Source organism: Cynocephalus volans, chromosome 1, assembly GCF_027409185.1.
Source record: "Cynocephalus volans isolate mCynVol1 chromosome 1, mCynVol1.pri, whole genome shotgun sequence".
Taxonomy (NCBI): domain Eukaryota; kingdom Metazoa; phylum Chordata; class Mammalia; order Dermoptera; family Cynocephalidae; genus Cynocephalus; species Cynocephalus volans.
Window position 1 is genome coordinate 289,850,429 of NC_084460.1, and position 25,142 is coordinate 289,875,570.

At 41.6% G+C, this 25,142-nt stretch overlaps 1 protein-coding gene across 1 annotated transcript in view; it reads right to left on the reverse strand.

Moving 5' to 3' along the window:
- Nucleotides 1-25,142, reverse strand: part of COL4A4 (collagen type IV alpha 4 chain) — a 99,062-nt gene that overhangs the window by 34,042 nt on the left and 39,878 nt on the right. Inside the window, exons 19-32 of the mRNA XM_063086665.1 lie at nt 23,077-23,166; nt 21,947-22,110; nt 17,682-17,754; nt 16,589-16,695; nt 14,204-14,387; nt 12,347-12,415; nt 10,080-10,187; nt 9,363-9,581; nt 7,264-7,425; nt 5,697-5,867; nt 4,470-4,613; nt 2,511-2,618; nt 1,465-1,646; nt 549-612 (exon numbers count right to left, since the gene is read on the reverse strand). Coding sequence (XP_062942735.1) covers nt 549-612; nt 1,465-1,646; nt 2,511-2,618; nt 4,470-4,613; nt 5,697-5,867; nt 7,264-7,425; nt 9,363-9,581; nt 10,080-10,187; nt 12,347-12,415; nt 14,204-14,387; nt 16,589-16,695; nt 17,682-17,754; nt 21,947-22,110; nt 23,077-23,166 — 1,845 coding nt within the window. The remainder of the gene's footprint in view (nt 1-548; nt 613-1,464; nt 1,647-2,510; nt 2,619-4,469; nt 4,614-5,696; nt 5,868-7,263; nt 7,426-9,362; nt 9,582-10,079; nt 10,188-12,346; nt 12,416-14,203; nt 14,388-16,588; nt 16,696-17,681; nt 17,755-21,946; nt 22,111-23,076; nt 23,167-25,142) is intronic.

The following is a 25,142-nucleotide window of genomic DNA, read 5'->3' on the forward strand; positions in this document are numbered from 1 at the left end:
AGAATTAAAAATCTGCTGACCTTTGGTTTATGGCAAAAGTAATCTGATTGTAAATTACATCTGGCTTGGGAATTCTTAAGTGAATTTTCAACACCTGGTGGGACATCATGGCTTGGGGCCTGCGTTGTGACTGGGACCCTAGAAGTTGTACTTATGGAGTATTCAGATGAGATACTGGCTCCTGTGAGACATGATTCTTCTAAACCAAGGTGGACACTGCCGACCAATGTGGATCTGGTCTCCTTATACCCGAGCTATGACTTGAGGGCCTGCAGTCACTACACGAATGGCTGCTAGGGCTCCCACTGGGGAGGAAGATATGATGAGCCTGCAGGCATGCTGTTTCTTATCTGGTACCCTTGGATCTGAGTGACAAATGGGGCCATTTGGGTCTTGAGTGTTTGGCTACCTAGTAGAGTCTAAGAAGAGCCCCTTGCGTGCAGCAGTTTGGTTGACACACTTTGCTTATCAAGCAAAAAGCACTCACAATGTTACAGACACCCAGGACTGTGAGTCTGACAGACGGCTGCTGTATTTCCAAACCATACCTTTAGGTCCTCTTGCTCCATCAATTCCTGAAAATCCAGGGGGGCCTGGAAAACCCGGCTCACCCTGACAGTTTAAGGAAACAGAAGTAAGACATTAATGAGATTTCAAATACAAATGGCATATAAGTGACATGATCCAGTTATAATTTTCTGTAACCAATTTGGTTTTGTAATCTGCAGTGGCAAAGAAAAGTGGCAATGCATTGCAAGCATCCTGCCACATGAATCTAGTTTTTAAAATCGGACAAAACTCCAGAATTAGATCTGTCAGTACCAACAGGGTGAGCACCCCGTTCTCTACGCCTGCTCGCAAAACAGTAATTGCATTACATAACTTGAATGTTAAGTTTTGAAAACAAGTTGATACTAAGTAAAATATTATAAGTCCTATCACACCAAAATCTTTAACAATTCATTTTATTCCAAAAGATAGCAAATTATATTAAACATTTTCCTAAAGTGCAAGGTAGGCGACTACATCTATTGTACTTCGTGGCTTCTCAAGGGGTATGGTACTCATCATTGTGAAGACCAAATATATTTAAAGCAGAATCTGTGGCATCAGAAATTGGATAGGAAGGCTTAGAAAACAGAATTTGGGTGATTTTCAGGACGACTTTTCATTCTGGTAAAGCAGCAGTGGCAAGGCCAGTCTCTGTGGAGTTAAATGAGGCTGGAGTACGTGGATTGCATGACTTGGTCGCTGTGTTAGGGGAAGCAGGCGTGAGCACTGGCCACAAATCTCGTTTATATCGTGGCCTTCTGGAGGGCTTCACTCTTCCCTTTTGCCCCCCCTTACACTCTAAAAGCCACTGAATGGGCAGTGATGTAAACTGGCGAATTATAGCTCCTTATGGGCATCCTAAAAGCAGAAAGGTTTTATTATTTCTTCCCTCACGAAGCAGTAGCCCCTTACCTGGTCACCTGGAAATCCCGGAAAACCAATGATCCCTCTTAGCCCAGGTGAGCCTGGAGGGCCTGGGGGTCCAGGAAGCCCTGGCTGCCCGTTTCTGCCAGGTTCCCCTCTGTGAAGTCCAGGTGGCCCGTGTCCTCCTGGCTCTCCTCTTCTCCCTTGTGTCCCAGGACGTCCTTTGTCCCCTGGTGAGGTTGGAAGTGTTAAAGCCTCTCTGCTGAAGTCTCAGGTGAGGCAGTACTTAGTCCTGCTTTAGAAGATGAAGCCAAAGGGATCAGGAATCCTGATTCCTGCCCTAAGCTGCATCACGCTGGCTCTGGCTTCAGTGACCTCACTGTAAAAGAAGCTGCCCACGAGCAGATGCAGGACGAGCAGAGGTAGGAGGGGGCATGCAGGATCATTCACTTCAGCACACGCCTTTTACAAAGAGAAAGAAATACCCAGAGAAGAGAAAGCATTTGCCCTAACAGCTAGTTAAGGAGAGAGTTAAGACAAGAACCCAGGCCTCCTGCAGATTAAGTCTGAACCTGGGAGAAAACACAATGTGGTTGTCAAAATCCTTGCTACGCGATGTTCTGAGGACTGGCAGCGTGGGCATAGGGGTGCTTGTTAGCAAGGCAGGATCCCTGGCTGCCCCAGACCCGCTGATTCAGAATCTGCTTATTACCCCGATCCCCAGGTGATTCATATGCACAGTGAAGTTTGAGAGGCACTGGTCAAAATGCCTTCAACAGTCATTGTACCATTCACCTTAAAACCAACTGCCAAAAACAGAGTACTTTAAATCTGGAACCAGTCATTTATTTGTAGTTAGATTGACCCTAGTTTGGAATATCCAAATCTATAAATACATATGAACTTCAGCTAAGCTTCAGCATGGAAAAACAAACAAAAATGTACCACAAGGACCATGACTGTATATTTATATCAAAACGATGACCTTTCCTAACCTCAGTGTTAGTGGGAAAGTTGCTTAATACACAGGCTTGCTTCAATGATCCGTAAAGATGTCAACGTATTTGATATGGTTAGAAACCATAAGTGTTTACCTCTTTCTCCTGGGAATCCATTATCTCCAGGAGGTCCAGGTTCCCCAGTTTTCCCTTTTTTGGAAATGATAGCCATTTCTCCTTCATCTCCGGGAGGTCCTCTCGCTCCTTCAGATATTAATTAGGCAAGAGCAACATATAAGCAGGAGCACCACACATGTGATTCATCCATTACTGCACTTCACTTCCATCTACAAATCCCCATTTAACCTCCCAACCTGTGTTTATGTTTATAGATCGCACAATATTGATTTCCTACAGGAAGGGCTGCACCTTTTATATTCCCAAGTGAGCGTGTCCTCACTTGCCCAGCCACTGGGTCTGGAGAACCATGAGTGAATTTGCTAAATTCAGCCAGACTGATCTCAGAGTCTTCAGTGAGTTAAGACAGGTTTGAAAAGTTCTGGTCTACAAAAATGTTCTTTCATCCTGTGGAATCTGGATTGCCCATCTTGTATTTCCATTTCTGTACCTTTCCTTCCTAGCCACGCTCTATTTTTCCTTTATTAAAGAACAGACACTTATCCCAATGTGGTTCTCCACGTAGAGACTTCCAAGACATAGGAAGGGCATACCATATTTATCCCTGATTCTGTAAACACCATGCAGCTATAGCAGTGTGCTGGAGTGGACTCATACCAGTTTGGCGAGAGGTGATTATTAACAATTCAAGAATTTTGTAAGCCAGTAGTAAGCCCTCAGTAGCTTTAAATCAGAAATAAGCCATGGTGGGGGTTTCTACACCACAGCAATCAGCAAACACCGATCAGGGCTTTTTTGTTTGTTTTTTTAATCTTGGAGAGCTAATTTGCTATTACTGGCATAAATCCAGTTTTTAATTTTTAGTGGGATAATTGCATAGTAGCTTAATAGCACGGCAAGCATCACTCACCTAAGCTAGCAAAGAGTGACTTTGATTCCTTGATTCTACATAAATAATCTACAAGTTAGGAAAACAAAAACTAATAGCAGAATCAACTAAGAAGAAAAAGTAATTTGAATTAAATATGAGGCTATTTGCCCAAAGAGCTTTAAGGGCAAAATACTTATTTCCAGAAATTGTCAAGTATTCTTTCCCAACAGGAGAAATAAAAAGTTACCTACTCTCTGTAGCCTCAGGGCTAAGAGGTAAAAGTAAACATTTAGCAGAAATGAGCACAGACCATTTAAACCAGTGGTCTTGAAACTTCTATGTTTTATACTAATGAAAACTCTTTCTTTAAATAAAGCTTGGGGGAAACTCAGCTCATGGCCAGATGAAAGTGGACTCATTCTAGCTCAAAGGTCTGCAGCCCGAGGGCCAAATCTCTTTTGCACCCAATGTTTGTGTAACCCATGAGAAATGAATGTTTTTTACACTTTTAAATGGTTGGGAGAAAAACTCAAAAGAAGGATAATATTTTGTGATGTGTGAAAATAATATGAAATGCAAATATCAGTGTCCATAAATAAAATTTTGTTGGAAAACTTTATGTTCATTTGTTTACATGTTGTATATGGCTGCTTTCGCACCGCAGAAGCTGAGTTGAGTAGTTGTGACAGAAACCATATGGCCTGCAAAGCCTGAAATACTTATTATCAGGCTCTTTACAGAAAGTTTATCCACCCCTGTTCTAATTGAAACAGAGATTGGGGGCAGGAGCCCTACCTGTATCCCCTTCCCAACAGGTGAGAAAGTTCTCTGGATCCCAATAGCTATAATTCAATGCATTAAAAATCACTTAAGTTTTTTCTATTAATAGAGCAATTCATGTACCATAGTTATATGTCATCAGATTGAGAGGTAAAGAAAATGAATTTTGCTGAAAATTCTAAAACAAACATCGTAGAACCAGAAGGCAGAGGAATCCAAGCTGTAAAATAGTTCCATTTTACTTTTGAGAGATCATTTTTTATAGGTTCTGATCAAATACCAGAAGCAAACGTCAGCTGCATCACTGTGTTGTTAAGCGCATTTACCTGTGGTACCTTTCACTCCCTGGTCTCCCAGAAAGCCAGGCTGACCCTTGTCCCCGAGTTCCCCTTTTCTGCCAGGTCGTCCCTCTGGGCCAGTCTGTCCTCTCTCTCCTGGAAAACCTGTGAAACCAGGCAGTCCCTGGGGTCCTGATGAAATGAGAACATGAAATTTTTAGAAAAAAAAAATTTTTTTTAGTCTTTTCCAATTTTATTTATGGGTCGACATTTATTTTTTTCATTGTACATGCTTGTGGGTACAGCTTGTTGTTTCAGTGCATGCATATGTTGTATAATGATCCAACCAGAATAGTTAGCCTATCTATCACCTAAACATTTTTCATTTCTTTGTGGTTGTAACATTCAAGATCCGCAATACAATATTTTCAGCTATTGTCACCCTAGAGCACCAGAACTTACCTAACTGTAACTTTGTAATGTTGAACCTATAGGAAAATATTGTACAGGCTACGGACGTGGTTCTTACAGTGTTGCTTGTAGACCACTCAGAGCTGCAGACTCCTGCCCGACTCTGAGTTTGTACTGAAGATCAACCAGTGTCAGCCTCACGGCATTTAACAGCTGTGCTCTCTCATCCAGCTCAGTCCTGTTTTCTTTTTTTTTTTTTCTCCTGCCCTCTAAGAGCACCTTTTTTTTCTTAATTGAAACATAATTGATTTTACATACTTGTGGAGTACAGAGTTGAAAATCAATACCTGTATTCTCCGTGTGATGATCAAATCAGGATAATTAGCACATTCATCACTGCAAAATGGAATCATTTCTTTGTGATGAGGACATTCGAGCTCCTCCGGTCTTGTTTTCTACCCTACAGACCTGATGCTTAGGCCCTGAAGTTTCTGAGCCCTGATCCCATAATGCTTTAAGAGGACCAGGGGTAGGGATGAGGGTGGAGGATCCATCCAAAGTGACAGTGCGTCAGCCCTGACCCTAGGACTTCCCCAGCGCTACCCAGTCTTCGAGCTGAAGTGTTTGTGGCTTCCGTGGACCTAACACCCCAATCCCCTTTCCCCATTTACCTCCACCCAAACATTCTGCCACTGGAAATGACAATGCAGAGGACAAGAAGAAGGAAGATATCATTAAGGGAAGAAAAAAGTCAGGCAAATTAACAGTAAATTCTATTTGTATGGTCATATGGAACAGGTCATCACTTGAGAGTGGATTTCAAGTTTATAAAATGGGGGAAAATAAGGGAAAAGTGCTACGCACCCTTCAGGCCTGGAAGACCAGGTAGTCCATCATCTCCAAAGGCGCCTGGGATTCCTGGAGGTCCTGGGGGTCCATCTGCCCCCGGCAGTCCCGAGAGTCCAGGGAGGCCCTTCATTCCAGCTGGTCCAGGAGGGCCCACATCTCCCTGCTGCCCTTTCCGGCCTGGAGCCCCTGAGACAAACCGCAGTGACAGCAGTGTGCCACCACTGAAAACTGTCTCCACACAGAGGCAGGAAAAAATACTCACAGTAGCTTAAATTATGTATCTATGGCTAATTAAACAAAGTAAAGCAACATTTACCAGCTGAAATGACAGTCACAACTGGCCATCAGTCTAAGAAAACATTTTTCTGGATGCTATTAAAGGAAAGGCAGATCACATGAATAAATATTTTCCAGTAGGGATAAATGAAGATGATAAAGACCTTTTTAACGGAAAATGGATAGGGGTGAAAAACAAAAACCTTATTTGTATTTACTCTTGGTGGGGGGTGTCTGATACAAGAGAACTTTCCAGGTGCTCACTGAAGCTCTGGCTGAGTGAACCTCAACTGTGATGAGAAAATGGTAGAAATCAGAGCAGCATCACCCAGTATTATTGGTTCTAGAAATAAGGTTGTCATGGCAAGTTTTGTCCCAATCTTATTTTGATTTTTCAAGTGGGCATAATCCTGCATTAGGACAAAATCAATAGGGATTAAATAACAGAGTTGACAACCTGAATGGTGAAATGGTCATATTGGAAATAACCCCTGCTGTGGTCTGAATGTGTCCCCCCGAAATTCATGTGTTGAAACTTAATTGCCAGTGTGGTAGTATTAAGAGATGGGACCTTTAGAAGGTAAGTGAGTCACAAGGACAAAAATAACATGATAGGATTAATGACCTTACAAAAGAGATGCAAGGGAGCTGTTCACCCCTTTCTCCATGGGAGGACACATAGAAGGCACCATCTGTGAGGAACATGTCCTCCTCACCAGACACCAAATCTGCTGGCACCTTGATCTTGGACTTGCTAACCTCCCTCCAGAAATAGATTTCTGTTGTTTATCAGTTACCTAGTCTAAGATATTTTGTTATAGCAACACAGATGGACTAAGTCCCTTAGCACCTTGTGTCGAGAGACATTCCTTTGTGGATCTCTCAAGCTCTTACATGTCTCGCTGGGTATGTTGACAATGCAAGGTTCTGATGCTCTTTACCTGGGCTATTTCTCAAGGTTGTGTTTGCAGCAAGCAACCTTGACAGATGACACAGTGCCTCCCCTGCTACATAAAGCAGGCTTTCTTTCAGGCTGCTAGAAAGCAGTGGTTTCTAGGCTCAGTGCCACTCTCATATAATGCAACCACCTATGCTTGCAGCCCACTTTTGTCATCTCCATGGAACTTGGGTGACATGAGGAAATGATGCAAACCAACAGGAAACTCATGAGTAATCAAGTCCTTTGTCTCTGACCCAGGACTCTTGCTTCTGCCAGCATCCATAAAAGAGCAAGAGGTGAACCTATTCGCTTATAAGTAGGGCAAACCCCAGACCTTCATGTTTCCTGACACCCGCCAACACTTACCTGGACTACCGAGAGTCCCGGGGTGTCCTGGTTGCCCTGGTATCCCAGGAGCGCCTCTTTCACAGGAATGACCGGGTGGACCTGGGATACCTGGAAACCCAGCTCTTCCCTCTCTGCCTTTGGGCCCTTTGAGACCTGGGAACCCGGGGATGCCATCGGCCCCTGAAATGATACAATGTGTCCATGACATTCATGGCATAAAACTATACACATGGCCTGTATAGTGGTAAACTCTTCATATGTAGCAATACAGGAGGTAAATATTTAGATCCCAACTCAGTGCTCAAATGGGTTATGCTTCTGAATGGATTTTCTAATCATAGATGTACTGAGCTCCAAATGAATGGAGAAACCACGCTTTGCTAAGTGAGTTGCTTGATGGGGTTATGTGCAACACAAAGAACTTGCCTCTGCAAATGAGAAACCACTTAGTTCTTCCTGATTTTAATTAACCTCTAACTTTGCAGCAGGCTTTATGCCAAATCTCTACAATACTTGCCTTTGCAAACCCAGTTTGTCCTGTATTAATTTGCATTTTGTAAGAGATTTTATCACTTGCACTCTCAAATTTCTATTTATTGGAAAGACAGTGTCATAATCTTCAGAAACAAAAATAAATCTCCCCAAATTTCACTTCCTAACCCCCAAAACATTTTTTAGTGTTTTCTCTGTATTTTGGTTCATATGTTTACATTTAAAAATAGTCATCACAATGCACATTCAATTGTTGGATTATTTCAGATTGCATATTAATCTGCAAATATATTTCATTTTGCAGTCTTTACGAATATGGTTTTAATTGCTAACAGCTGAACAGTATTCCTTTGAGTGAGTGAGTGTGTTACTCTACTGTGTCCAATTGTTCCTCTACTGTGGATAATACTACAAGAGTATTTTCATATCTGTAACCTTCATCTTCTGTTGAACATGTCCCTTAGATACATTTTCCGAGTGAGATAATGGAATTACTTGGTCAAAATTATTTTTGTTGACCTAATAATGTATTATCTTGTTACTTTTCAATTAACTGGGTTTTTTGTATGTGAATATTTTGGCTTTAAAACTACCATGTAAGTCCCTTGAGGGCAAAGACTGCGGCTTCTGCCCTTCCTCCCCTCCACTGACTCTGCACTCCAGTGCATATCTAATAAATACTGGCCCACCCTTTGTTAGAAAAGAGTCATCTCCAGATCATGACCACCTGAGGGACTCATTGAAGTCCAGACTGCTGGGCCCCACCCAGATGAAATGAATCAGAATTCCTGAGACTGGGGCCAAGAAGACTAATCTTAATGGCCCTCCTTCCTGCCCCCGGGGTTATTTTTAAGTACATTAAAACCTGAACATCTCTGCTGCAGTCCTGAAGAATCCTCAGTGATTTAGGGAAAGGATGTGAGTCAGTGCTGGGGCCATCTTCCCATCTTGAGTTTTGCTGCCCTGCCTGCTATCCCTGCTGGAATGAAAGTCCCTCCACCCTGTCACCTCTCCAAAGACAGCTTGCCCAGCTCTCCCACGGAGCTTTCCCGCAATTCCAGCCCAACTGCTCTGCCCTCCGAGCTGCTCTTCCTCTTACAGTCTGCCCTGCCCACCTCCAACCTGGCAACGACAGTGGGCAGGTTACACGGGCCCAGCTCTTGGCGTTTTGTGGCACTAACATACTGCCATGAGCCCAAAGCAGGCAGATGTCCAGTGGCTGCAGAATCAAGTTGAGTTAACTGAGCCACAGTGAACTGCCCTGAATTAGAAAACAACCAATAGGGCCGAGCCCGTGGTGCACTCGGTAGAGTGCTGCGCTGGGAGCGCGGCGACGCTCCCGCCGCGGGTTCGGATCCTATATAGGAATGACCGGTGCACTCACTGGCTGAGTGCCGGTCATGAAAAAACGACAAAAAAAGAAAAGAAAACAACCAATAACCTGCAAAAGCAACACTGGGGGTGCAGGTTGGTGGGAATGTAATCAGTGCCTGTGTATGAGGGAAAACTCTTGGGGAAATTTGTATATTCTAGAAACCTAAAGCAAGAGAGCTTGAGCACTCTTCAGTGACCTGTTCCAAAACTGAGCCAGCTTTATGGACCATAGGACCAGCAGGGCCTCATACCTTCAGCCCCTGGACATCCGGGATCACCTCTGGGTCCTTTTGTCCCTGGCACTCCTGATAGACCCCTCATTCCCGGGGGTCCCAGGTGACCGAATGCAGGGTCTCCTGGGATTCCTTTCTGACCATTCACTCCAGGTGGCCCAGGAGGGCCTGGGGGCCCGACCAGGGAGGACCCCTTTTCACCTCTTAAACCTGGATCCCCCACGTCACCACGAACACCTATTTAACAAAAAAAGGTTTAATTGTTACACCTACAAGTACAGAACAAATCCACATAAGACTACTACTCTGATAAAAACACATTTCTAAAAATTACAGGGGTACTTACTAAAATTCAGAGCAGCTTAGTAGGTAATGTTGGTTTTACCACCTTTTGTAGAGAGATAACTTGTAACTTTGTGTTTCCTAAAAGCCAATGGAGTTTTCCTAATTTCTTTCACTCTCTGGCAGACATTTTCTCTGGACTGAGCAGTTTCAACAACACAATAGACTAGTAATAGCCTGTAATATGCTTCAAGGTGTTAGGAGCCTGGCAGCTTGTGAAATCAGCATAATCTAAAAGTTATCACAACACAGGTAAGGGGCTAATGTGTCAAGAAACCATTTCCCCATTATCTAGGGATCCCTGGGCCATGTCCTTAATAAAGTCACCCATTTTTAGGAATATTTAAACGTTCCTGACAGACACTCCCAAAGCAGGAAAAACACTTCATTTACCAGGAGGACCTGGTATTTCTGATGTTCCTGGTTTGCCACGTCGGCCTTTTTGCCCATCTGAACCCCTCAGCCCAGGAGCACCCTGCGGACCTGGAAATCCCTTTGGACCTAAACAATAACAACAAAACACAGACTCAAGAAAACACAAATCAAATGAGAACAAAATGACATTATTAAAAAAACAAAGTCTATGCTAAGTATTTTTAGACTATTTTTACTTTAAGGAAGCAAAGATGTTGCCTATCCTGGTTCACAAAATCATTTTATTAGTCATGTACTCCAAATAAGGGTTTCATAGAGAGTGACTCTGGTAAGGTACTTTCTCAGAAACCATACTGTAAAGGATCCTTCCTGAAAGCCTCTGGGACTTAACGAATTTTTTGGTATTTTCCCCATGCTAGTTCTCAAATACAATCATGTGAGCACAGTAGGAGGAAAGGGGTAATGGCCAGCGTCTAAGCTGATGAGAAAGTGCCAGAGTAAAGGCCAAAATCTATTTTCCTGCATCTTACTCCATTTGCCCTTAAGTGAAGTATAGGCAAGAAATGCTGCAAAAGGAATTGAGATTTTATTTTAAACATCTGTGATTTCCTACTAGGGGTTCTCTCAGCTAAAACAATTTATACAACGGTTTACTTGTGAACCATAGACTTCAAAGGAGTTACAGCTGCCAACTTAAAATTTGAGTGTTCACTTCTTTCAAGGCTAAACCTGGTGAAAGTCATCAAACTTTTTTATCCACCCATGACAAGGTACGAGTCAAAGTGAAAATGAACATTCAATCATTCAACTAGCCGTTCTTCCCTCTGCTGATGTGGAATCATGCGGCCACACTCTTGCCATGCCTTGTGATGGCTGGAGTGTACCTCCGTGCCCTTTGAGTTGGGGCTTGGTCACGTGACTTGCTTTTGCCAAGGGGATATTAACGAGCATGATGCAATCAGAGGTGTGAAGTGAGCTTTTCTGCAATCTCATGAGAGGAACACACCCTGGCCCTGCAGTAAGATGCGTGTTGGAGATCTGAGCCTCATCTGGAGCCAGGGACCAAGGCAACAGAGATCATTTTAGATCAGCTGAACCCCAACCAACCTGCAGATCCATAGAGAGAAAATAAATGTTTGTTGTCATAGCCCACTGAGATTTTGAGGTTGTTTATAGATTATGGTGTTGAAAGCTAATGGTTACAGAGGGCAATAGAGAATCAGTCATCATTCAACCTTCAAATATTTTTGAAGCTCTGTGGGACAAGAAAGGTCACCTTTAATAGCCATGCTAGTACTTAACGGGTCAATTTAAGGAACACTGAAGAAAGAAAAAAAAATTAGGCAAAATTCCTTATGAAGATTTTGGGTTTAATTCAGCCAAAAACTGATTTATTCAAATGAAGCTGTTGCATGAAAGTGCATTTTTTAGAATGTTTCTGGTTAAAAGTTGGTTCTCTTGGAAAGTAAAAAAAATAGAGTGAAACTTATAATCTGTAAGCAAATGATTATTTTTCACTCTTGGGGCATAGGAAAAGAAAGAAGATATAATCTTAAAACTCTCAAAGGCAGATTTTTTTTTTTCCGTTGAACATAACATTTAATAATGAAGTGTTAGAAACAGTCCTTCTATGGTCTAGAATAAGAACTTTTTAAAAAGTAATATTTTTTGAAAGATCCCATTTACAGTAGCAGTGGAAACTATAAGATGTCTAAGAGTAAATCTAGCAAAGGAAGTAAAGATATGTTTGGAGAAAACTATAAAACAATTTAAGAACTTAAAAGAAATATTAGGCAAATGAAGAGATGTGCCAGATTCATGGATTTGAGGACTCATCATAAACATGTCAATTCTCGTCAAATTAATCTATAAATTCAATTGAATTGCAATCAACATCTCAAAGAATTTTTTAAAAAATTAACAAAATTGTTTCTAATAATCCAGGTACAAAGCATAGGAAGAAACCAATTTTGAAAATTGTGTAGGGGAATTTACCTTGTCAAAGGCAGATATTTTAAGTGATATGTGATCAAATCAAGGTAAATTTTGTTGCACAAAGATCTGAAAAGCCCATCCAGAGTGTGCTCAAACCAGTCACTAGAGGCCCAACTGTAAATCATTACAAATGCTGTTTTCCCCTAGTCTCTTAGTCCTTTGAAACGTTATAATCATTTCAGAAATATCCCAACTAGTTGTCTGAGGATTTGCTATTGGTTCGTCTGCCTTGCTGGTTCTTTTACTCTGGGAAGTGTGTAAAGACAGTGATTTCTCATTGATAATACTACCTGGAGTTCCATCAAAACCTGGAGGTCCTGGCCTCCCAGGGTAGGCTACATCACAAGGAATTGTGTCACCTGGAATGGAAAAAAAAAAAAAAAAAGAAAGTGGCATTCACATAACTCATAGCCTAGTGCAATGTGAGTCTCATTGACAACTCACTCAAGATAGTTTCCCATACGGTATATGTAGAATTTGAAGGAAAAGTGAACTCCCTTGTATCATTACATCAACTGCTTTTGTACTGAATTTCTAGATATGTCCTGAAATCTGAATTTCAACTCCCTGAACAATTATAAACATAATGGAAATAAGAAAAATATTGATTCCAAGAAGTATCCATTTCAATAATGTAGGAAAAAGAATGTATTTATTGGCTCATGGATACCTCTTTCATGGATATCTAACACAAGGGAATCAGAAGCTTTGATAAATCATGAAATAGCAGCAAGTGCCCCACACTGAGTTCAGAAGATTTGGCTCCTTGTTTGAACGTGGAGGAAATGTGCAAATAAGGAGACTGGCTAGATATTAATGACAGCTACCATTTACTGAGAGCCCACCCTGGCCCAGGTGCTTCAAATACACGTATATTGTCTCTTATTTTTCTAATGACAGCAATGTGATTATGGTCATTCCCCATTTTAATTAGTGAGGAAAATAAGACTCCAAATCTTGTGCCTGGTTCCCGTCTCCTTCTAAAACGGAATATTTCTCTTTTATAATAGAAATAATATCTCAGAATGTATCACTTCATATGCTCTCAAATCAAAGACATATGAGATGAATAAAAAATATTAGATTTAGCTGGTCCTAAACCATGAACTTACACATTATCGAATGCCAAGGTATTTGACTTTCTATGTTGTCAAAGCAAGAACCAAAGATATTATTTTATTCTAAAACTTCACAATTAACAAGGCTGGGCTGGCAGGTTAGTTCAGTTGGCTAGAACATGGTGCTGATAACACCAAGGCTCAGGGTTCAATCCCTGTACCAGCCACTGCCAAACAGACAAACAATCAAACAGAAAATATAGCTCAATGTAAATGAACATATTACAAAAAAGAATGTTAAATCAACATTTTTTGCCACCTTCTTAAAAGTTTTCAGCTATAATCCCAAAAGTCACTTTATTGTTTAAAATTTGCATAACTGTCATGCATACTTAAAATCCTTTTTTTCTTCCTATAATGCTTACAGACGGTTTTTCATGAACAATGAGTTTTTTAAAATAAAATACTAGTGTTTTTTAATTAAAATATACTGTATTATCTCAAAAGATTGTAAAAAATAGATACTTTGAATGTATGTGTAATTTTAATACAGTCAGATTGTAGGATTTGATACTGAGAAATGAATGAAAAGCAATTTTTGGCATGCCAAACAAATAAAGCAGCAAAGATAATAGCATTTTAAAGATTCTTTTAAAATATTTATTTTGCTGTCATGCTTTTGTTTGATAATGTGCAAGGTTTGAACAGCGCCCAGATGGAATTTTATTTACACCATAGCTACAATAACTTTTCTCAGAAGTTCTTACTTTAGCTTTTATGACTTCTCTTGACATTCTTCCACAAAAACATTCAAAATTACCTTTCGGAGACCACAGTAGTGCGTTGGTCTTACAGAGGGAGCGAACATTCCTAGGGCTACAAAGTGGAGTAGGGGGGAGGGGGAGGGGGAGGGAGGTTGGGGGATAATTGAGTGGGAGACACAGGGTACAAAAGTAATTTCTGGTAGTGGGTATGCCCCCAGTATGAATCTGGCCCTCACATCTTGGGCACGAGGGGTGACAACTAGCTTTGTATCTCATGAACATTCATAATAAATAAGTAAATAAATAAAAAGGAAAAAAAAATTACCTTTCTGACCCTTCAAGCCATCAGGGCCCCTCAAGCCTGGGCAGCCTGGAACTCCTGGTCGACCTCTCTCTCCCTGTGGACCAGGAAATCCCAGTCCTGGAGGCCCCACAGGTCCTGCTTTGCCTGGGGTGCCTGGTGGTCCAGGACACCCTTTACCACCTCGAGCTGCATCTTCGTGATCCCCCTGGAAATATTTACGTCATGAATCAGTTACCAATCTTTGAAAGTCCATGAACTCAAAGTAGTCATTGTAGGCTATACGAAGACATGCAAAAAGTCCATAATTCCAGGAGGCAGTTACTCTGCAGCAAATGTCATTTAAAATTATTAGCTCAGATTATTCTTAATATTTTACATGCATCTTATGATATTTACATGCATATATATGATACAGTTGCGTGTGTTATGCCTCATATACAGAATAAGATCCTTTGGTTTCTGTTCAGAGTGAATAAATCTTTTGCATTAAATACAGAATATGAAATTTTATGTAGAACTACTCTCTAATATTAAATATCATGAAATATAGAAATGAGTAAATCAAGAGAGGTCACGAGCTCACAGATTGAATAAGTTCTTATGTATTTTTTTAAAGTTTATTTATTTAAGCTCATATGTATTTGAAATTGTTCTCTTGCATTCTTGTGAGATGGTATATGGATAGACTCTATCGCCCTCCACATCTGTGGGTAAAGGACTAACAAATCCTTCCCCCTCCTGCATGAAAATTTTACCTTTCATTAGCTGTCTAGCTCTGTTCTTCTGGAAACCTGATAAAAATCAGATCATCAGCTACATTCCTAGGCAACATAGCTCACAGTAACATCGATCCCAGTAACATGGGATCACAGTAACATGCAAAATTTGCATCTGCTCTGGAAGGACTGTAAACACCTGTGGGGAACCCTCCTTGGGGCTTCCTTGAGTTGTGTCTCCAGTAACTGGCAAGCCCCATACTGCGTCACCAAAAGTGATAACAGCTGCTGTGGGGAATGAGGCTTTCAAGTCAGGGCTGCGCCCACATCTGCCACATGTGGATCTCATCTTCTGCACCCCAACAGAAGGAACAGCTGCGAGAACTCTCAGAGACAAGGAGCACCTGACGCTTCCCTGCCCTGCTGGCACGTTGGGGGTCCTGTCTTCTATTCGTCTGAGTACCCTGGCCCCAAATGTGGTCTATGATGGTCTTATGGGTCTGGATTGTTTCAACAAATCTAGGAAGAGCTCCAGGGGGTGCTGTAGAAATTCCTCTTCCAATTTGATCTGTAAACATACTTTGGCTTTTAAAGTTAGGTGAGTACAGTATGACAATTACCACTCAGTGACACTGGTTTCTAAACAGTTTCTTCAGTGGAAGAATGAATTAAGCAAAGATTACCAAACCTATAGCAGAGATCATTTGTATATGTGACACCAGCTATAAAGGCCAGAAAGCTATAAACAACATTTAACCCAATTCCCAAGCTTCTGTCTCTTGTTCACAAGTACTCTGTCTGAAGGAATTCTTATAAAATCAGAACGTGGTCCGTCCCTATTACAACACTCTAAATGGTTTCCCATAGCACATGGCAGGCAGCACAGTCTGGTAGAAATAGCATTCACTTTGGAATAAGACAGACTGGAGATTTCTCTCCTGTTTAGCCCAATCAGTGCATAGGTAACCTTGAGTAACACACCCTAAGCCTCCATTTCCTTACTGTAAAATTGGGAAGATAATTGCTCTTCAGAAGACTACTGTTAGAACATCTAGCCCAGTTTCTGTGGTGTTGTAAGCATTCAAAAATACTTTACATACCCAAGATACTTTAACTTCCTAAGCACTGGATCATGTCTCGTGTTCTTTTTCCTATGACCTTCATTACCTACACATGGTGTCCACCCAAAACATTTGAAAAATGGACAAATATCATGGATCAGTGAGATTTACCACCAACCAATATGTCAGTTCAGTGGATTTGCACTAGCTCATCCTTTCTTGCTTGATACCTTCTCACGAGTGCTTCTTCACCAGGAACCAGAACTGAAGCTAATTATAGGGACCTGTGCTCTATCTTCCACCCTACAGCACCAACTCAACAGACTTGAGATCAGTGGGGGTTTTGTAAGATACAAGCCTCCTAGAAAGAAATAACCACCACCAGAGTAATACAAAGACCGGACAGAAAGTCTTGCCATGACTGAACTGCCACAGAGGATTTTAGACAATCTCCAGGTAGGCCGTACCTTTGATAACAATCCTCTTTTGGTGGCAATGAGCCAGGGTTGACTCTGATTTACAGCACAGTGACACTTCACTGCATTCCAGTTTGGTAGAAGGGGAAAATAGATGCCTGAGTGGCCATATAAGAAAATAAAATTCTATAGCAGGAGAAGAATTATACATACTGGGGGTCCTGGATCCCCTTTTTCTCCAGGATGTCCATCCCGACCGTGTAGTCCCTGCTGCCCTGGAATTCCTGGGGGCCCATCAGGACCTTTTTCTCCTTTCTGCCCTGGGAATAGAGGCCAAAAGATAGTTGAGATCTCATCAGCAGGGGTGAAGTAGAGGGAAACAGAGGACTAAAGATAAAGACAATGGCCTTGACTCTGTGTGGGTAGTTTCCTCTGAGGTCTCAGCTGCCCAAAGTCAGAGACTCTGCCAAGGCCAAACAGGACAGTGACAATTGCCAAACCCATTGAATCTCTTTACTTGGGAAAGGCTCTTTTTCCCATTCCAACAAGGAAGTGGTGTGTGGAAGCGCTAATCTCAGAATCCTCCTCTGCTCATGTGATGCCAAACACAGTACTCCATCCCCTGACATATAGTGAGTGGGGGGATGGTCCGTGGTTGGGCACTTGCCCTGAGCTATCAGTCCTTTCTGGAATTATTTTTCTAACTGGAGCTGGAAAAGTAGAGCTCTCTTCATCTCTGGTAGTAAGAACTTGGAGATGCCTGGGGGCATGTACCCCAGAGTCCAGAGAAATGCAGTGTGACAGGAGAAAATGCAGATGGTGTACTGAAAGATGAAGGATTCAGGGAGAGCAGAGCATCCTGACGCCATTCAAAGCCCTAGACCTGTTGTCCCAGTGCAAACCCTACATCTAACTTTTCACATTTTATCTATCAATAATTTTTTTTTCTTAAATGACTTTCAGCTGGGTTTCTGTTACAACTAAAATATTCTTGATTAATATAGGATACTATAATGCAGGGAATAAACACTAGGCAAGTCAAAGGTGGTCTTGTTGCAAACCCAAGTTTACTCTAATGAGGATCTGAATATGTGACGGAGCGAGCATTAATGTTTTCAAATAAGAGACAGGATTTGAGGCTGGACATTCATATGACTCTATGAAGGGCAGGGAGTACTTTTTAACCAATCTCATCAATCTCAAGTTATATAGGATTGATCTGTGGTCACAGGGAAAATTAACGCGAGAGGATGGTCCACATATCATTCATAAAATGGCAGGGAGCTAAGTGATTGATCGTGTTCACCTTTAACTCTTGATACAATCGGGTCGCCCTTTGCTCCTTTGTTGCCAGGTGGTCCTGAGGCACCGGGTTTTCCCTTGGTGAAAAATAAGAGGGAGAAATTAGATTGTGATGGGTCAAAAGTTACTCACCTGCATGAGTATCTAATCTCCCTCTTCTTCCCTCCTAAATCTCGTTAAAGATTCCGGCTTGGCCTTCCAAGGTGGTCCTACCTTACAAAATTGAGGCTCTTGACCTGCATGTAAAAGTTGGTGAAATCTGAATAAGGTCCATATCTGAGTTAGTAGAAATGTATCAGTGACCATTTCCTGGTTTGGGCCCTGTGCTGTGGTCCTGTCACTTATCACTGGGGGAAGCTGGGTGAGGGTGCATGAGAACTCTCCGTATGATTGTGCAACCTCCTGTGAGTCTTCAACTATCTCAAATAAAAACTTGCAATTAAATTTTTTTTTTATTCTCTTGGGCTTTGTAATGCAAAATTGGGAGGAAAGAGGAGGGTGGTTACACAAGAGCTGCCACTAGAGCTGAAGGTAGAGATTTCTGGATAAGTTTGTGATGAAAGAGGATAGAAATAATGTGATGTTAAGAGAGGGCGATGAGCAAGAGAAGGGGAAATAAGGACCTTGCTGCAGTCAACACATTTCCTCTGTACAGCACATAAACAACTCCTTTTGGCTGATAGGCTCATCCTCTTTCAGCCTCAGCACTACTCTGAGACTAGACTATTTGAGTCACTTTTTAAGTGCTACATATTATTGAATATCAAACCATGTCAAATATGGAAATCTACGGTTGGTATTCTAGAGTGGCCCAGCATCGTATCAACTACTGTTATAAAAACACTATATATAGTTTCAGGATACTCATCTAGTGACCTCAATAATCAAAAAACACAGTCAAGAAAAACTGCAAAGAGGTAAAAATAACTGAGCAGAGCATTTGCTTTGCTCGCACAGATGCTGCTTCCTGCCTTATTTTCACACAATCTAAGAATGTGTTCAAACAAGCTTAAATGTCTTTTTAGCTGGCCTCTGCTAACATCAGCTGTGAGCTCTGAAGGGGAGGAGAGGTACTCGTCGAGATAAGCACAAAGGCAGCATCAAGCAGTAACCATGAAGGAGAAACCAAAAATGTATACAGCAGGCAGTGGTGTGCTCAATAAACAAGACCCTGGTACCTGGAAGAATGAACACACACTGGGAGTCTGAGCAGTGTAGTATTAAGCGCATTGGAGACTTAGAATGTACTATGAATTGCTCTAACACTCTGTACATGAAGAATTTCAAGTCCTAGAGTCAGAACAGAGACACATCGGAGCTAGTAAGAAAAAGAAAATTACCAATGCTGTCTTCGGACTTGGTTAAAGAAACATTTACTGAAAACCTACAACGTACCAGGCATTACTCTGAGTACTGAGGATACAACAGTTAGCAAGATCATCAGACTCAGGTTAAACATTTACTTCACTAAAGAGATTCCTGAGGCAAAGGTTCTCAGCAGCTTTGGGACAAAGAGCTACTTTTCCCAATTGTAAGATCTGAGATCACTGAACACTGTGTTAACACAACAAAAGCTCAGAACAACAAAAATTCCTCTCTGCCAGCATATTTTAGTTGTTTTTTACATGGTCTAGACCAGGAACTTCAACCTCTGATGCCCACAAGGGCTGCACCTGTCCAAGGGAAGTGGTGGGTGGGCATGGTGGGGACTGAATGCCCAGGCCTCCCGCGCCAGGCACAGCCACCCTGACAGACACAGCCCCAATGGCGGTGGTGTTGCATTACCCTTGTGTTCATGAACTTCCAATTTTTTAAGGGACGCCAGGAATCTCATGTTGATAAACAAAAATGAACACTATGAGGACACAAACAAACACTCCAGCGGGTCAGAATTAGCCTGGGACAGTTTCTGACCTTTGGTTTACTCTGCAGACTCCTCAGGGGCAGTTTGCTCATTAGTGTGTACTGGTTTGTTCATTAGTGTGTACCTTACAGTTCTCAAAACATATGACTGAATTGAATTCCTACCAGCTGGTTTGTTCATTAGTGTGTACCTTACAGTTCTCAAAATACATGACTGAATCAAATTCCTCCCAACAAACCTATAAGACGGCTACTGTTACAAATGACACAGCTGCCCCTGAAAAAGCCTGCAGACCTCCCAGACACAAGAGATGGAATATGAAGCAGGGTCCACTTGCTCCCAGGCCCTAGCGGCTTGCACTGCAGTGTCTAAGTGGGAAGCCCCATCCTAGGGAGAGACCTCAGGCTAAGGCAATGAATACAAAGACTTGGTTCATTCAGAAAAAATTGCAAGAAATTTATGCCCACTTTCTGTTTTCTACTTTTCTACCAATCTGTGGCTAATAGAGCCAGGTACTGGCAGATGACAGATATAGAGAGGACTGAAAGTACTCAATAGGGATTGTCTCTGATTCTGTCTTCTGTCTGTCCTTTCCTCTCTCCTCTTTCCTTTCAATGCCCAGTGGTGTGATCCTGGTCCCTGACTGTGACCACAGTGTGATGAATTTAATGCAGAGAAGTCATAGGGACAGAATCATATAAAGAATGAAGACATCAAAAATGCAGCCATTCCAAAGAGGTAAGTCCTAGAGCGACTGAATTAAGTAAACCTTATCTGTGACAACCCCGAATGAACGAGTAATTCACACTCAAAGAAGTCAGTCCTCTGAAGCAATTCAATAGAAATCCACAAAAATACTTGAGAGCTATGAAAATCTTCATTAAGATTAAATAACAACATATAATTTCGACTATAATAAAATGTACAATTAAAAAGGCAGACTATAAAATACAAACTACTTAATAATTGCACCCATGTTCATTCAGCGTACATGCATTAAGGACCCAGCTTTCTGTTGAGTAGACTTTGCAAGTGTGTTTTGTGCATGTGACGAGAATGGTGTGGGGACACCTTCATCGTCACCTTCACTTAAGGCCCTCAGATTGGAATCTTATTCTCATGATATTTGCTGGGAAAAATGGAAAGGAGTCCTTTTGAACTTGATGGTTAGGCCCCAGGTCATTTTAGGATTAAGCCTCTTTCATAAGGAGGGGACAGAAGGCTGTCTCTGGCCCCTAGAGGGGTGCCCCACTGGGCAGTGATTTTATTCTGGGGGAACCGGCTGCTGAAAGGCTGTGCCTCAACCTGAGTCGTTTGTAACCATCAGCAGATGAGGGCTATTTTGAGATCAATTTCATCCACTCTGGCACTAAACATCACATAAACTCTGAGAAAGCCATTATCTCCAGCCTGGACCTCTCAGCTGAATCCTTACGGTGAACATCATCCCACCGCCTACTCAGTATCTCAACTCGTGGGTCGAATAGGCACCTCCACCCTAAGATGTCTCGAACAAAACTGCTTCCTTTCCCCGCCCAATGCCACCTCCTTCTGTCGTCTTCCCTGTCCTTGCACATGGTGGCTGCCTTCTCCAGATGGCTCAGGCCAAAAGCCTCAGCTCTGCCCTTTACTTCTCTTTTTCTTGTATCCTAGGTTCAATCTAACTACTAATCTGTTGGTTCTACCTTCAAAATGCATCCAGAATCTGACCACCGCCTACAGCGCCCAGCCCTGCTGCACTTGTGTGTCCTCCATTATATTTCACCAGGATTCCTGAGCAGCCTGCCAGCAAATCCCTCTGCTTCTTCCCTTGTCCCTAAGGTCTGTTCTCCACAGAGCACCCAGAGCAAGGGAGCGATTGAAAACTAATGTCAGATTAGGTCTCTCTCTTCTTAAAACTCTCCCTGGCTATTCCATGGCCTCCAGGGTAAAAGCTCCAATCTGACCTACCTGCACAGGCCCCCGCTCGGCCACCACCAAGCCCTTTCCTTGACTTCATCTCTCCTGCTCTGCCACTCATTCTCCCCCACTCCAGCCACACGACATGGCGATGGCCTTTGTCACCATCTGCCATACTGCACATTTACTCGTTTAGCTGTTACATGCTCTGTGTCCTCTCTGAAGCTCTAGGAGGGCACAGACTGTGTTCTGGTCCCTGTTGTATCCCTAGCACCTGGAGCAGTGCCTGGAACATAGCAGGTACTCATTAAATATTAATTAGTTGAATAAATGAATGATGGATGGATGGGCAAATGAATGAATACAGGAGTTTTTTTAGTTATTAATATGTTTATAGGTTCAAAACATAAGATATATTTCACACTCTCAATAGAAAGAGGCACATTGAATTCTGTCTCTACCTGTCCTCTCAAGTGGAAAGACTGTGACTGGGAGTAGTTACTCACGGGTGGCCCTGGAGATCCTTCAACACCAGGAGAGCCTGGGTTACCTTTTTCTCCAAGCCAGCCAGGGAGCCCCATGTCTCCCTTGCTCCCCTGCCTCCCAGGAAGTCCTGGAGGGCCAGGGGGACCCCTGGGACCAGGCTGACAGGCACAGAGTCCTTCATTTCCTAGGCAGAGAATAAAAGCAGACTTGTCATGTTTCCTGAATAAAATCCCTAGGAAGGGCTTTACTACACAAAACCAGTAGCACAAATGAAAAACAAATGTGTACAATTCTTATCACAGACAATTGATAATACGTGATGTGGGGACTGGGATGTAGCACGGGCATGGTGTGGGGGTCCTTAGGCGTGGTCAATGTGGGCTGGTTATATTGCTCCTAAACAAGTGGAGTATTTTCTGCTTTTGTAAACTCATGCTGACAAGTTCTGTGGGGAAAGCTGATGTCCAATTCCACTGAAGAAACTTTAAAAATAAGAAAACTTTATTATTTATTTATTTATTTATTTATTTATTTATTTATTTATTGTCTTTTTTGTGACCGGTACTCAGCCAGTGAGCGCACCGGCCATTCCTATATAGGATCCAAACCCGCGGCGGTAGCGTCGCTGCGCTCCCAGCGCCGCACTCTCCCGAGTACGCCACGGGGTCGGCCCAGAAAACTTTATTTTAAAAAGTTTAAAAGTCTCTTGATTCTACTGAAGACACTAAAAAAATAAATTGGTTAGAGCATAAACCCTGAACAATTAAGAAAACAAAATAATCCATGAAGAGGGATTACTGACCACAGAGCCACAGGCATTTTATAAGTCTGGGAAGTATGGGTCCCCCAGAGAGATACTGAAATAAAATATCAATTCTGTCCTATCACGAGGGATCAAGAGGACCCTTGTGAGCAAAGACACCACTTTGAGGTAAATTTCATGTCAGGTAAGCGTCTCCTTTTTACTCTAAGATATAGGATTTGCCTCTTCAGTAACTTAATCACATCATAGCACATTATAAAGTGGAGTACTCATAGTGGGAACTAAAGTGGTAAAGCTGAATGAAATGCCACATTGCACGTCTCATAAATGCCGCAGTCCTCCATATGTGGCTGTCTTCTAGAAATTCTACCTTTGATGCATACTTGCCTTTTTCTCCTTTTGAGCCTCTTCTTCCTGGAGGACCCACTTTGCCTTTTATTCCTTGTGGTCCAGGACATCCAACACTACAATATATCACTGTATGTCGGGTTGGGGATGGACAGAGGGAAACACATAACTTTGGTGAATGTCTTCTACAGAACAAGTGTCTCCTGCACTCTCCCCTCTGTGCTTCCCCTCCCAGCCCCATTCTTTGTTCCATTCTTTTCCTAAGATTCTTCCTCTATAACATGAGAATATACACACATAAAAACCATACAATTGTCAACGCATGCTTCTGCTACGTAACCATTGATAAAACCGTCCCTAATCTCAGCCCTAAGGTAGTGAATTACAGAACAAGGTAACTGACAACAAAACAAACAGCATACCAAAATAAAACACATAAAAAAAACCAAGTCAGTGAATGGCAAATATTTTGCCCCCTTTAATTATCAATCATTAGCCAAGGAAGAAAGCACGAAGCAGGGCTTATGAAAGCAAAAATTTGGAGACATCTGGTTAAAGATGACAAATGAAATGCAAACAATAAATTCTTCATTTTCCCAAAATCCCAGTAGAATAAAAGACAGCAAAAAAAAATTTTATAAAAAGGAATAAGCCCATCGGACAAAGAAAATGGGAGAACTAACAGCAAGAAAAATGTAAAAAGACTTAGCAGACCCTAAGAAAGCTGACTTCTAAGTAGCAGGGAAAACTGAAAAAGAACCCAATTTATATTGAAAGTGTCAAAAAAACCAGACCAGAAGATCCTCTTCTTGAAACTGCAGCAGAAAAAAACAACAATTACTCAAAAAAACGAGCAAACGGACAATGTAGCAGGAAGAAAACATTGAAAGAAACCATACAATTAAAATAGTAGTAGAGGGTGGGTGTTCCACCCCTGAAACATGAACACTATGCTGCAAAAGGAAACATTACAAGAAAATAAGAGGGTTGGCCAGCTAGCCCAGCTGGTTAGAGTGCGGTGTTATACACTAAGGTGAGGGATTCAGATCCCTGTATTGGCCAGCATCGAGAAAAAGAGAGATAGTGGAAATTTTAAAAATCTGGAGTAGAGCTGGAAGATGGAGCTGAAGAAAACTCCCAGAAAGTGTTATGGAAAATAAAGAATAAAGGTTAAAAAAAAAAGAGATGTGGGATTGGTTTTCTAACAGACAAATTGATAAAGTGTTCAGAAAGAAGTAAAAGGGGGAAAAAATGAAGGAAAGAGTGTCTTCAAATAAATACTTCAAGAAATTTTTCCAGAAATGAAGAATATGTGTTGGATTAATACTGCCCACTGAGTGCCTGCAAGTAAAGGCAAATGTACCCACACAGAGGCAATTTATTGTAAAATTTAAGGCAGTAAAAACAAACAAAATCTCCTCTATGCTTCCAGAAAGGAAAAGATTTCAAACAAAGGGTCAAGTATCTAAATGTTATTGAAGTTCTCTGCTGCAATGCTGGAAGCTATTAAAGAATAGAAGATGTGTTCAAAAGCCAAAGGGAAAAAGATTTCGAACCTAGAATTTTATACTCAGCCAGACTATCAATTCAATTTCACAGTAGAATAAAGGCATTTTCAAACAAGTAAGATCCCCAAAGTTTACCCTCTTACTTACAACCTTTCTCAGAAAGTGTAATGAGGGAGTAGACTATCAAAATAAATATTTGAGCTGTGGGAAACAGGAAATGAGAGAGAGAGAGAGAGAATGAAGGTAATGGTGAAAGAAGATTTCAAGATAGTGTCTTGCAAGAAATTAAAAGTGCAACCTGACTTAATTTGGTCAAGAAGTTCCAGGAGAGATTTATTCAAAAAGATAATGCTAGTAGAATATTAAGGAGTTAGAGTGTATAATAATGAGATTTACACAATTCTGGGTAGTTTCAGGTTAAATTTATAGTAAGTATATTGAAAACCAAGCAAACACACAAAGAAAACAAGACAATTATTTACAAAATGTTGTATTGCAAAAGTAATAATATGTACTATTATATGTAAACACTGAATATTTCATGTAAACACTGAATATTTATTTAGCCAAAATCATGATTATAAGTCTATTGATAGG